General features: G+C 38.4%; 1 protein-coding gene across 3 annotated transcripts in view; it reads right to left on the bottom strand.

Annotated features, from left to right (window-relative positions):
* ADAMTS19 (ADAM metallopeptidase with thrombospondin type 1 motif 19) overlaps nucleotides 1-14,291 on the bottom strand; it is a 239,770-nt gene that overhangs the window by 19,633 nt on the left and 205,846 nt on the right. For 2 of the 3 annotated variants that reach the window (XM_027076773.2, XM_027076771.2), the window contains 2 exons: nucleotides 9,497-9,701; nucleotides 5,717-5,869 (listed from right to left, as the gene is read on the bottom strand). In XM_027076773.2, the coding sequence (XP_026932574.1) occupies nucleotides 5,717-5,869; nucleotides 9,497-9,701 (358 nt within the window). The remainder of the gene's footprint in view (nucleotides 1-5,716; nucleotides 5,870-9,496; nucleotides 9,702-14,291) is intronic. The other variant, XR_008297514.1, reaches the window with a different exon arrangement.

Below are 14,291 nucleotides of genomic sequence, written 5' to 3'. Positions count from 1 at the left end.
ATTTCAATCTACAAATTTTCTCCAGTTCCAAAAATTACTTACAAAACTAATCTTTCAAAATTGAATAACCTAATGTAAGCCTTCCCATAGTGTATTACACTAAATAGCAAACTAGCCATATGCTCTGCAAAAGTGAGCTTTGGTTAAAAATAAAGAAAAGAGAAATACTAGTCCCTCTTTGAGATTTACCAAGTATAGGAAAATGTTAAAGGATCTTTAAGTCCTACAGCAATTTGCAGTATTTGCTTATCTTTGTTTAACTACATTATTTCTCAGACCTGGAGACTATATCCCAAGAAATGGGTTTGCCATAGAATATAATTTGGGAAATGCAAGCCTCAAGCATTCCTTAATTAATATGAATTTAGTCTTCTAAAAAGGATGACATTTGATCTTCAGTAAATACCAGTCTTACTAATGTATCTAACTTGACAAAGTATTTTCTCCATTATCGCAGTTGTCATTTCATTCATTTCTTTGATTCTCTGGTTTCAGCTGGTAGTTAACATTTTCTATTTTTACATTCTATTAGGGTATTTAATTTGGCTATTTGCAACTATTTCTTTAAAGTTGAATGGGAAATCCTCTAACAAGTGCTTAAGATTCCCTCTACTACCCTGTTAACAACCCACTTAGTTTAGTTGTATTAAAACCAACAAGACACACATTTGGATTCTGGGACCTCCTGCAAGGGGATTTTAATTGGGTGGGGTGTATGCCAGCATTAGGTCAGTAGTATGTGGAAATCCACAGTCCTAAAGCCCCAGCCTGACTATGGGCCAAGAAGAAATCCTTCCCTTGGGAATTTTGAGTCTGGTTCTTTTTGTCTCCCTTGACTGAAAACAAAACTACTAGGCTACAGAGATGCATGATTAAAAACACGGTGTTATCTAGTCATTTAGTTTAGGATAGATATTCTTGATTGCACTGATGAGGATTTCTTTACGTTTCCTTCAATGATTCACTGAGGTTTCCTCCAGTGGAAAGAAATGTCCTCTGTGATTATTCACACTTTCATAGTTTTAGATTCTTCTTCAACTGAATATACTGGATGTAACTGTGGTTTCCTTTTACAGGATACATTAAAAATGACTCATTATACTGCAAGCTTTATATTTACCACTTCTAAACAAGGCCATACATACTATTTATATAATTAAATCATCCAAAATGATTTATTATGCTTCCAGCATTATTTTGAATTATATCATAATCACAAAAAGACTCATAATCTCTTGTCCAAAAATCTATTAATCATGTCAAGATTTGATATGTGGCCCAAACTATTCATTTCCCAGAATCTTGAAGTACTAAATTAAGCTCAAATTGTGGACTATGAATTGAATCTAAGAATAAACCAAGAATAATTATGTACAATTCCAAGGTGTTTTGTTTCTCATTAACACTCACTTGAATGAGTTCTCTTGCTAATGCTGCACAGAAACGTTAATGCTATAAAAGCTTCAGGAAGGAACCAAATTTTGTGTAACAGGTAGATAAAACAATGCTCTTTTATTTGCTTCTCTATAGGCTCCAATAGTGAAAACAAGAAGCTGTAGACATTCAAATGGAGGCAGAAAGGTCAAATTCTGGCTGAAAATAAGGCATTTCATTAAACATAAGGGACTATGTTATTTTTTAAGTCAGTGTTCTAAGGTCAGCTTAAATGAGTGAATGCAGATTTTAACTGCTCAGAAACATATGGGTTGTGTTCTGTTATCCCAAGAAAGATCCAAAGGCCATATCTATATCAGAGATATAGTCAGAATGTGGCATATAATTGTGTCACTGGTTAATGCAAGCCAGAATAAAGGAACTACATTGTTTGTGCCCTATTTTTGCCAATTTTCTAGTTTCAAAGGAATAAATGCAAACATTGTTCAACAAAGGCTGTATTACATCTACTTAGGAATCAGAGGTAACATTTTTATGACAGATTTTTCTGTTTTGAATATTCCTGTATTTATATTTTTCTTTTTCAAGCTGAGAGCAGATTTTCCACTGTTTACACAAAATCACCAAAACATAAATGATAGACATCACACAGGCTGATACAAATGCAGTGAACAGTTTGGGGAATAAGCCATTTTCCTAGGAAGCCTCCATTCAACTGATATACCCTTAGTCCATTTGTGGCCACTGACTTTTAGATAGTGTGAGAAGCTGAGAACATATTATGCTTTTAACTTATTCTCTAGTGCTCCACCCATATTGTGGGAGGAACAGCATTGCACAGCAAGATTTTATGGGTAGCTCGTTGAATATCCTTGATTCAAGTCAACCCAAGGCCTAATCTTAAGTCCACTTAGGTTTATCAATAGTTTAAAAAATATTCGTAGAATTTAAGTGAAACTGACAGATTAATTGACCTCCAAGGAGCACAGAAATCACCTACAATTGCACACATCTTGCTGCTATTCCTGTTCCAGGGACACAGCTGATAAGAATAAGAAATCTATGGTTTCCTCCGTCCGTGAATACTTTACTCACTGAAACTTAATAATCTCAGAATTATTCCTTTTCTCTGTAATTATTTTGGGATGGTCTGTATTTTTGCATGAAAGTGATCTCTTAGGAGTGAAAAAGAAGGGGTGAAATCAATAAAGTTCACATGGCGCGACTGACTTTAATTTGTGCAGGCTGTTTAAATCTGTTAGGCTGAGATCTAAGTCATAGAAAAGAACAATGAAACTGGTTTAAGGTAAAGAGCAGACTATATTCATATAAAGAAAAAAAGCGCAACATACTGAATCTTCTAAACAAGGAAACAAGAACAAACAGACGCACAGACAAAGGTAAAAAGTCACAGAATAAAGAAGAATAGTTATTAGAGTTATCACCTTCTTTCCTTACTCACAAAGGCAATGTTCTGGCTGCGTAGTAATGTAAGAACACAACAAAACCAACTTAAAGTAATTCAGTCTAAGTATACCTAAAAATTTACACACATGTAATTATAGTAAAATTGGAAAAAATATTTTTTCAGGCTTAGCACAAAAACCCAAAAGTCCTGTTTTTTATGATCTCCCCAGTTAACAAATTTTGATTTTGCTTAAGATTTAACCAGAGGCCACATGATAGGCACATTTATTAATCAACACCAATAGTATTTGTCATGAAAATAGGATTTGCTAGCCATATTTCCATACACAGCAATGTAGGAATTTACAGTTCTGTGTTGGAAGTCACAACAAAACCTGGATCTTCTGTTTGTTTTAATCACAATTTGTGTGTTGAACTGGAGATTAACATTTACCACTTAAAATATTCCTATTAATGAATAAAGCTGGAAAAATATAGCTCATCTATTATTGTGGGTTTTAAATTTTTTCTTACAGAAGACTTCTTTCACTTAAGGAAAACACCTCAAATCTTATTAGCCAAAATAAACAAATGTGGAGTTCCCACAGAATTAAAAGGAAACAATAGGTGACCCTCCCCATATCCCTCCAACTAGGACTTCCATTTCCTCATCCTATTTTATATCATCAGTGCTGAAGAAAGAATTAATACACAAAAAGCTTGAAAGCAATGGTGTTGTCTGTCTTCCTTATTTCACTCATAGGAAAACAAAGACACCGAGGTATTCAGTAGCTTGACCAATTGGTCCATCTACATAATGAAGGAGTTGAGACTACCCCCCTCATCTCTTGACTTCCAGGCCATGGTCTTTCCTATCTTCCTACTCTATTTCCTTCTCTTAGAATTAGGAAAACATAAACCCTGAAAATAAAATAAACTATCTGTGGTTAATTTGGAATTCTCTTTCCCCTAAAAGTTGTTTGCTCTAAAGTGTGAAGTTTCCTTACAGGGTTCACCAGTTCAGTTCAAAGCTGCCTGGATTGGGCTGAATATTTCCTAATTCTGTAGTGAGGGATGAATTTAAATTGTTTACAAATGCATCCTTTAAAGAGTCCCAATGCAAACTTAAAAGTTGTAGGTCTTAGAAAGAAGAGTATAGTTCATGAGAACTCAGATGTGATGCTAATACGCAAACATTTTTAGAGAGGAAAGCCATTAGTAATCACAAGTAAATAGATTTTAAATGTCAGGAAATTTCTTTGGGGGCAACATTAGGCAAAACGGCTACCCCTAGTGCATTATACAATGAGAAGTTTTCTTCCAGAATGTCCTTTAGGATCTTTATGAAAAGTACCACACTCCTTACCATGCCTCAGCAGCCACCATTTTTTTTTCACAAATAAAATAATGGGAAAGAAGAGAAGATTTATTATGTCTCCTTGAAGCCTTAGAATTTTATGATTTCATGATAATAGGTATATAATATCACAACTGGATGTGGAAAGGCACAGGGGATTATTTGATTAACACTTAACTTTCTGAAGACTAGTATTTGAGAGCCATTTTTCCCCTAAATATCATCAGAATTTTATCTTAAATACTTTTTTGGTGGGGGGAGCCTGGGTGTCTCAGTCAGTTAAGCATCTGACTCTTGGTTTCGGCTCAGATCATGACCTCATGGTTTGTGAGTTTGAGCCCTGCATCAGACTCTGTGCTGACAGTGCAAATCCTGCTTGAGACTCTTGCTCTCTTCTGCCCCTCCACTCCTCGTGATCTCTCTCTCAAAATATATAAATTTAAAAACAAATACCTTTTCTTTTTTTGAGAGAGAGAGAGAGAGAGAGAGAGGAGGGAGGAGGTGGAGAGGGGGAGAGAGAGGGAATCTCAAGCAGGCTCGATGCCCAGGGCAGAGCCAAACACAGGGCTCAATCTCTCAACCATGAGATCATGATCTGAGCCAAAAACAAGAGTTGGGTGCTTAACTGAGGCACCCAGGCACCCCTCAGAATTTTATCTTAAAACATGGGATTGATTAATACTTTATGTAGACTGAATAGATAGACTGCTCACTTATATATGGGGCATCACTTTATTTGTAAATTTAAATAATACTATTACCACAACATTAAACTTTCTGTTCACCTGCCACATGAGTTGTGTCTACTTGATTCGACCAAAGGGCTTCAAGTATGCTGTTCCTTTCCTTGTCTTCTATACACATCCCCAAAAATTGATGGGAAAAAGAATGCCTTTATACATTAGGATGGGAATTGCCTCTGTTTGATTCGATCACTACCTCACTTAGTTATATTTTCAAAATGGTCTTATCTGATAGTATTCTAATATTACGTAACTTTCATGCAAAAATATTCTGACAAAGAACGATTATGAATAAAAACTCACAACAAAATAACAATAGCCGTTTTTTTAAAAAAATTTTTTTTCAACGTTTTTTTATTTATTTTTGGGACAGAGAGAGACAGAGCATGAACGGGGGAGGGGCAGAGAGAGAGGGAGACACAGAATCAGAAACAGGCTCCAGGCTCCGAGCCATCAGCCCAGAGCCTGATGCGGGCTCGAACTCACAGACTGCGAGATCATGACCTGGCTGAAGTCGGACGCTTAACCGACTGCGCCACCCAGGCGCCCCAACAATAGCCGTTTTTGAAAGCTTCCTTTGTGTCAAAAAGTGAAAGACGGTCTTCAGCGTTTTTTTACCTTTTATCTTATTTAATCTTTAAAACAGTTTTATAGAGATCATGACCACGGATTTGAACCTGGGAATATAACACTCCATCTCCCATGATCTATACCTCTGTCCTCTACTTGTCCTAAACTGCATGCTGTGTGGTCACAGCACCCAGGGCGATGCAGACATGATCAAAACCTGACAGACACGCCAAAAGACTCTTACCTTAGACCAGTCACCCATTCGCCACACATAGCATTTTGAGTAATCCTCACAATCTTCAGCCTCCCTGGGTCTGGTGGAGAGGACACATTTCTTCCTAGGGTTCGTACACCTCACGGTCCGGTGACGTACGCCTTTGCCACACTTGACCGAACACTAGCAGAAAACATCAGAGAGTCTGGATGAAGTCCGTGATTAGGAGATACAGATGAACGGTTAAATTATGTTAAGTAATATTTCTTTCTCTTTAAAAAATTTTTTTTTCAGTTTATTTATTTTGAGAGAGAGAGGGAGAGAGAGCACAAGCAGGGGAGGGGCAGAGAGAGAGGGAAGGAGAGAATCCCAAGCAGCTTCAAAGTATCAGTGCCCAGTGTGGAGCTCGAACTCATGGACCATGAGACCATGACCTGAGTCAAAATCAAGAGTTGGATGCTTAACAGACTGAGCCACCAAGGCGCACCTTTCTTTTCTTTTCTTTTCTTTTCTCTTCTTTTCTTTCTTTCTTTCTTTCTTTCTTTCTTTCTTTCTTTCTGTCTTTCTTTCTGTCTTTCTTTCTGTCTTTCTTTCTTTTTTTCTTTTTTTTAAAGTAGGCTTCACTCTCAGCGTGGAGCCCGATGTGGAACTTAAACTCGTGACTCTGAGATCAAGACCTGAGCTGAGATTAAGAGTCGGATGCTTAGCCAAGTGAACCATCCAGGTGCCCACTGTTAAATAATATTTCTAATCATCTGTCATAAGCCTATGACCACATATAGACCAGGTTAAAGAACAAAGAGAAGTTAAACACCTGGCTATACGCCAGTACCAGGAGCCAGATGAAGCTCAAGACAGAGTGCTGGAGGTAAATGAGTTTCAGGAACACAGGACCATTATTACAGAGATCAATATAACATAAGGATTGTTTATTAAAGACAAATAATATACAGTGATCAAAATATAAAATACTGAACTTGACTGCCATAAAAATTTTTATGTATAATTATCTAAGAAAATTCATTTTATTTTTGCTAAGATTTAGTTTGTTTTAGCCCTAAGAAATGCTTGCAAAAGATAGAAAAATTTTTTAGAGGGTGTCATTTCTCACAAACTTTTCTTAAAGCTAAAACAGAGAAAAATCTTAGCAAAAATAAAATAAATATTTAATCGCATAATTATATACCCCTAGAAATTATCATTCTAAATGACTGCAAGCATTGAAAATAAAATTCAGTTGAAAAACAGTTTGTTTATTTCATAAATAACTGATGCCTGATTTAAGATGGTGACATAACATACAAACATGTATGTATATTTGTATATTCCACCAAGTTTTTCTAGGTGCAACTTGGCATCTCATTTTCATTTATGTCTCTTATTATGGAATGTGTAAAGCTTCTCAGTTTTACAAAGATTATACATCACTGACTATCTGGACACAGGGACCAAAATGGCATTGGGCAAGAGAAGGGAAAGGAAGGAGAGAAGGGAATGGATGAAAGATATGGCAAAACTTGAAAATTCAATGAATATTTGTGATTAGAAAATGTCCAAAACAAGAGTTGCAGGAATACATTTAACAATGACGTAGTATTAAGAATAACCACGTGGACTACAACAGGTGTGTTGTTGAAAACCTGAGCATGAAACTAATGATATTATAAATATCATATATTTTACACAAATGAGTAACTGTCTCATAATTTATGGCTTATGTTTGAATATGTTGAGCTTTAAAGTGGACTACACGTGTGACTTAGCATTTTAAAATTTATATTTTAATGTTTTGCAGTTGGAACTAACCCTCAACCATAAAATCGATGTTTAAATTAAATAAAAACAAGAGAAACATTTTTTTAAATTGGTAGACTGCATTGAGACATAATATTTCTCCCAGCTGGTGCCAAAAATCTGTACAGAATCTCTCTGACCTATTTCCTCCTAAAGAGTTTGCAAAAACATTATGGTTAGGCTGGAGGTGGGATATTTTCCTTTGCTCACGTGAATCTTCTCTCCAGATTGAACTGATTCATTTGGATGTAATATTAGATACTACATTCATCGGCAAAGCACACATCAAAAATGAAGGAGAATCTGTTAAGCAGCAAGGTGTAAGGTGTAGCTCAGAAAAGGGAGACACCGGCAAATCATGCTACTGGTCAATGTACTTTAGTAGGTGTGGGGTTGCATTAATTGAAGAATATTCCCACACCTTTCTCTCTAAGCTACTTTATCCTCATTTTCAAAGGATTAGCTGCTCATCATACCCTAGCATTTTGTTTGTCAGTTTTATATCCTATCTAATATTCTGAAAGTAAGCATCTGAATGATTTGGCTCTGGGTGTGCATGTGCGTGTGTGTGCTCATGTGTGTGGGTATGTAAGTGTGAGTGTGTTTGTGTGTGTGTGGCATATAGCCACATACTCACCTAAAATGCTTCAGAGCAGCTAGAGACTATAAGTAATGATTGCCATTTATTATTTTTATATACATTTTTTAATGTTTATTTTTGAAGAGGAGAGAGATAGAATGTGAGTGGGGGAGGGGCAGAGAGAGAGGGAGACAGAATCCAAAGCAGGCTCCAGGCTCTGAGCTGTCAGCCCAGAGCCCGCCACAGGGCTCGAACTCACAAACCGTGAGCTCATGAACTGAGCCGAAGTTGGATGCTCAACCGACTGAGCCACTGAGGAGCCCCTATATAAATTTTTAAAATCTATTTATTTTTGAGAGAGTCAGAGTGATGGGGGAGGGGCAGAGACAGAGGGAGACACAGGATCTGAAGTAGGCTCCAGGCTCGGAGCTGTCAGCACAGAGCCTGACGCAGGGCTCAAACCCACAAACCGTGAGATCATGACTTGAGCTGAAATTGGACGCCCAGCCAACTGAGCCACCCAGGTGCCCAGACTGCTGTGTATTATTATGCAAACATATGTATCAGGATAAAAGAAAATAAACCATACAGCTTGGCGTGGACCACACCGGTGTGCTACAGACTACATGCCAATGGGTGTGTGGTGCAGTGAGTCTGACTGCACTGGGTTCAAACCCCAGCCCTTCTATTTAGATAGGATTGGGTAAACTATTTAATGTCTCTGAGATCAATTATAAAATGGTGAAACTATTAACTTTCTTAGATTGATGATTAAATACAAACCATATACCAAATATGAAATAAAAACAGAGTCTTTCTTTGCTTCTAGGAGATGATAAAAGATAACGCCCTTTCTTGTTCTTTCTCTTTTAAGTGTTCAGAGAGGGAAAAACAATGAGTCAAATGTGTATTAAAATTTCTTCAGTGCCTGGGTGGTTCAGTCGGTTGGGCATCTGACTTCGGCTTGGGTCATGATCTCACAGTTATGGGTGTGAGCCCTGCATTGGGCTCTGTGCTGACAGCTTGGAGCCTGGAGCCTGCTTTGGATTCTGTGTCCCTCTCTCTCTGCCCCTTCTGCCACTCGTGCTCTGTTTGTCCCTCTCTCAAAAATAAATAAACATTAAGAAATTTAAAAAAATCTGCCCACTGAAGAGTATACTCATGGTATATAAATAAAAAAAGCAGCAACCTAAAGTGTATATAGAATACATTTTTGATTATGTTACAATATTTATTGAATGGAGTAAATAACTTTGTCTTCTTCTGTTTGCAAAATTATATATAAGCAGCATATCCTCTTTCTTGTCAGAAAAGTTAATAGATGGTATTGAAACTGCTGTAAACAGAGATTCTGAACATGATAGCACATGACATCAGACAAGGTGGGCATCAGAGGAGAGAAATGAAATGGGGAGGGCTGGGGGCGTGCACTGTACCTCAGACCACACTCCTGCCTCCCATACGGTCATGCAGTCCTGACCCTCACAGCGCTGGGCGGAGGCAGGCTTAGGCCCGGAGCAGTCCCTCTCCCGGGCTCTGATCAGAGTCCCATTGCTCAACTGTTGGGTACAGGCCACCTGTCTGCTCTGCATCCCTTTTCCACAAGTTCGTGAACAGGGGGTCCATTCCGTCATCATCCATCTAAAAGTAAAGCAAGAACCACTGAAACAAGTTAAAAGATATCAACCCATGGTGTAGTTTGACATGTCTGAAATTAGAATCGTGGCACAGTGACTTTTTTTTTTTTAATTAATATAGCATTGTCTAAAACACCTGTGCTTTCTATCATTTTGAATTCTCCTTATTTCCTATCTCAGGGCCTTGTTCTTGTTTGTTTGTTTAGAGAGCAGGCAAGGGGCAGAGAAGGAGGGAGAGAGAGAATCCCAAGTAGGCCCTGCACTGTCAGCACAGAGCCCAATGTGGGCTCAAACTCACCAACTGTGAAATGGTGACCTGAGCCGAAATCAAGTCAGATGCTTAACAGACCGAGCCACCCGAGCGCCCCCCTTAGGGCCTTGTGCGTCTTAGAATCTCAAAGAATGAGATTCTGTCCACACCATAGTACGTGCTTTACCTGTGGCTGCTTATCATATTGGCACACTGAGATACCTTCTAAGTGTACAATTGCTAAGGTACATGGGTTATTCCTGTTCTTTATGTTTTGAATCTTCACAACAACTCCATGTGTTAAGTACGACAACTATCGTGGAGAGGGAAACCACGGCAAGGGGAGATTTAGCAACTTACCAAGGGTCACGAGGTTGTAAAGTCAGAAATTGGAAGTGAGGTTGTACAAGAACCTCACAAGGAGACATATGCAGGTATTAGCAAGGTAACAGAACCCTGTCACTGAGAATGCCCTCTTACCTGGGGGAAGCAATCATTAGTACATTATGCCTAGTACTGCAACAAGATTTCTGTGCCTGGGACATACCTTCCAGATAAAGCTATGTGTGCTTCCTCAGGCTAGCCTCTATGTGCTTGCAATGTAATCACAGACACAGGAGTGACCGGCTCAGAGTGCTATGCGTCAAGTGACCTTATTGTGAAAGGTCCTCAAGAACTCCAGCTGTTATTCTTGGATTTCACTGATTCAGTGATTCAGCCCACACACATGTAGTTTAATACCTAGATGGACATCCTTTACCCAACCACGAGGGCAGTGATACATATCTATGGCACTTCCTTTTCTAATGAATTCGGATCTAACCTAGGACCACTAATTTAAACACATCCCCAAATTTATTTCAGGAAGAAGCAAGGCCTCTGCCTGAAAAGTGATTCATAAAATTTGTATGATTCTAGTCAATATATGATTCTCATCAATAAAACGCTCTCTGTATTTCCCATCATTAGGACAACCTCCCAGGGGGATCTAAATCCCCCCCCCCCCAAACTATCTGCACGATCCTATTTCGTCGCAGTGAAGGGCAGTCAGAAGCCCTGAGCTTAATTCGGGGTTCGTACTAGCTGTGCACATTCTTGAAACAATACTTAACAGCTGTTAAGTTTCCATTCTGTCATTTTGTAAAAGGGTTTATTATTATACTGTCTGACATACAATAGGGACTCAGGATATAGTATATACTATATATATTACCATATATTTGTAAGTGATTTATACTTACTCATTTCTCTAGCTTCTTCTCTCATTTGTTTGGAAAATAAAGCATATGCTTAGTTTGCTCCCCAAACACTTTCTATTTTCTCCACATGGTACCTGTGTATGGAGCATCCACTGCCTGGATCCTTGACAGCCAGGTCCAAGTCCCTTCCTCCCAAAAGAGCTTCTCCACCCAACCCACAATGATTGTGCTCTCCTCTGCCCTCTGGGATTTGGCTTGTGGCACTCAGCACTTGTTAAATATTCCCTAGCAAGGTGGAGGGGCTCACAGCCCCCCTACAAAAGTTGACCTTTTCCTGATTAGGATATAAACTCTTTAGGGCTGCCTGGGTGGCTCAGTCGGTTAAGTATCAGACTTAGGCTCAGGTCATGATCTTGAGGCTCATGAGTTTGAGTCCCACAGTGGGCTCTGTGCTGACAGCCTGCTTCAGATTCTGTCTCCCTCTTTCTCTACCTTGCCCCTGCTCGCACTGTCTCTCTGTCGCACTGTCAAAAATAAATAAACATTAAAAAATTTTTAAAAAAAAGTTTAAAGAATTAAAAATAGGATATAACTCTTTAAAGGCAGAGATCAACATCTTATTCTCCTTTGTATCCATAACACTTTGCACGCAACAGCCTGTCATTAAACATTTCTCGATTCGGAATTTGTGTCTGTGTTTTACAGAAATAGCATCAATTCTTCCTAATTTACTTAAGCCTAAATGCCCCTGGCAATGATTCAAAGTTTGGGAAGTCCCATCCTCATGTAATCTAGTTTTCTCATCTCTACAATGGATTTAGTTCTAAATGATTCTATGCTTCTATTTCTAAAAAAAAAAAAAAAAATCACGATAACATTTACATTGCAATATTGCCTCTAACAATGTTCTTGTCTGCAAATCTATCAGATATGATGCAGATCTACCATTTTGCTTCGGAGTCCCCTAGTGGATTGTTCCTAATGTATTTATCTTCCAAATTTATTTAGTTTCCTGCTTCACCTTTTTACATGAGGATACCTGGGTTATAATTAAATTTAAACCCACATATGCACCTTTCCCTTCAACTATGGGACCTAGAAGACACTACCGAAAAGAGAAGTATCTGCAATTTCATGGGAGATCATGTTCTTTTAATGTTTCTTTAAATTTACTTTTGAGAGAGTGTGAGCAAGGGAGGGGCAGAGAGAGGGGGACAGAGGATCTGAAGCAGATTCTGCGCTGAGAGCAGCAAGCCTGATGCAGGGCTTGAACTCACAAACCAAACCATGAGATCATGACTTGAGCTGAAGTCAGATGTCCAACTGACTGAGACACCTAGGCACCCCTGGAATCTCATGTTTTTTAAATAAAATACATTTGAGATATCCTTAGTATAATGGTAAAAGTTACTTTTTCCATTCCTTGTGAAAACTGCTCAAAAATAAGAATTAAAGTGTAAAACATATTCTAATAAGAGAAAAATGCTTTATATTTTGGAATTAATTTGGAGTTATCCCATTTCCTTATCTTTAAGATTCTCTCTTGTATTTATTTACCCAAGGGATACAGGACTACTGATGCATAGGGGCACTTGTACCCCAATGTTTATAGCAGCACTCTCAACAATAGCCAAATTATGGAAAGAGCCTAAATGTCCATCAACTGATGAATGGATAAAGAAATTGTGGTTTATATACACAATGGAGTACTACGTGGCAATGAGAAAGAATGAAATATGGCCCTTTGTAGCAACGTGGATGGAACTGGAGAGTGTGATGCTAAGTGAAATAAGCCATACAGAGAAAGACAGATACCATATGTTTTCACTCTTAGGTGGATCCTGAGAAACTTAACAGAAACCCATGGGGGAGAGGGAGGGGAAAAAAAAAAGGAGGTTAGAGTGGGAGAGAGCCAAAGCATAAGAGACTCTTAAAAACTGAGAACAAACTGAGGGTTGATGGGGGGTGGGAGGGAGGGGAGGGTGGGTGATGGGTATTGAGGAGGGCACCTTTTGGGATGAGCACTGGGTACCAATTTGGTATGAAAACCAATTTGACAATAAATTTCATATACTGAAGAAAAAAAAAGATTCCCTCTTGCAAAGCTATTTACTAGTGCATTGATATATTTTATATTTGGTATATAGGGTTCTGTCAGACTATTTGATTCTATTCAATAAATGTAAATGGAAATTAGAAAGTTTCTTACTAGGGTGGGGAGAAAGAAGAGGCAGGAAAATTAAAACCAGTAAGTCACAGAAACTTTTCCTATGATGAACCTTAACAATTGCTTGTGTCCATTTCTTACTATTCAATGTTTTGGCTAACCTCACTGACATTGCTTCTTGGTGATTTGCGATATATTGACTCCTTTTCCAAGGGAAGGAAGATAACAATCTCTAACAAAAAAGATATCCAGTCTCCAGGTGCAAAAAACTCTCACTCAGAAATGTAGTGACCCTTTGAAACTATTCATTTTACCAAGTCATTAACAAGGCATTTTCCCTCAAGATAGCCGAGGTCAGCGAACGAACAATGAATGGTGTGTATATTGTACATTCTGATCCCTTGCAGACAAAGTCAGGAAGTGACAAACATGTTCTAGTCCTCATATCCAACTCGAAGATTCCTGATACACCAGGAAAAGCCAATGCTCTTCCCTCCAAATGGAAAAGTTATATGGTATATGAAACAAATGAAGTTTTGAAATATTTTAGCAATAATTTAACACAAGATAAGGTGGCATTTTAATATCTATTAAAAGAGATAGAGGGGTGCCTGGGTGGCTCAGTTGGTTGAGTGTCTGGCTTTGGCTCAGGTCACGATCTCACCATTGGTGAGTTTGAGCCCCACATCGTGCTCACTGCTTGTCAGCCCATCAGCAGAGCCCGCTTCGGATCCATCCTCCTCCTCTGCCCCTCAGCCACTTGTGCTCTCATAAAAATAAACAAATATTTTAAAAAATAAGATAAAAGAGACACAGAAAAAGATAAATCTTAGGAATGGCAATAACAAAAATGGTCCAGATTCTTTTGGCAAAGGCCAAAAACTCTGCTGTTCCATTTGTCCCGCACTGAACAGAGGGGAGTCAAGGACTTGATTGCAGGTAACAGTAATTCCCTAGGTCACTTTTCCTGTTGATTAC

The sequence above is a fragment of the Acinonyx jubatus genome, chromosome A1 (assembly GCF_027475565.1).
Source record: "Acinonyx jubatus isolate Ajub_Pintada_27869175 chromosome A1, VMU_Ajub_asm_v1.0, whole genome shotgun sequence".
Lineage (NCBI taxonomy): Eukaryota > Metazoa > Chordata > Mammalia > Carnivora > Felidae > Acinonyx > Acinonyx jubatus.
Note: the sequence above shows the minus strand (reverse complement) of the source record. Positions and strands in the feature narration are given on the sequence as shown.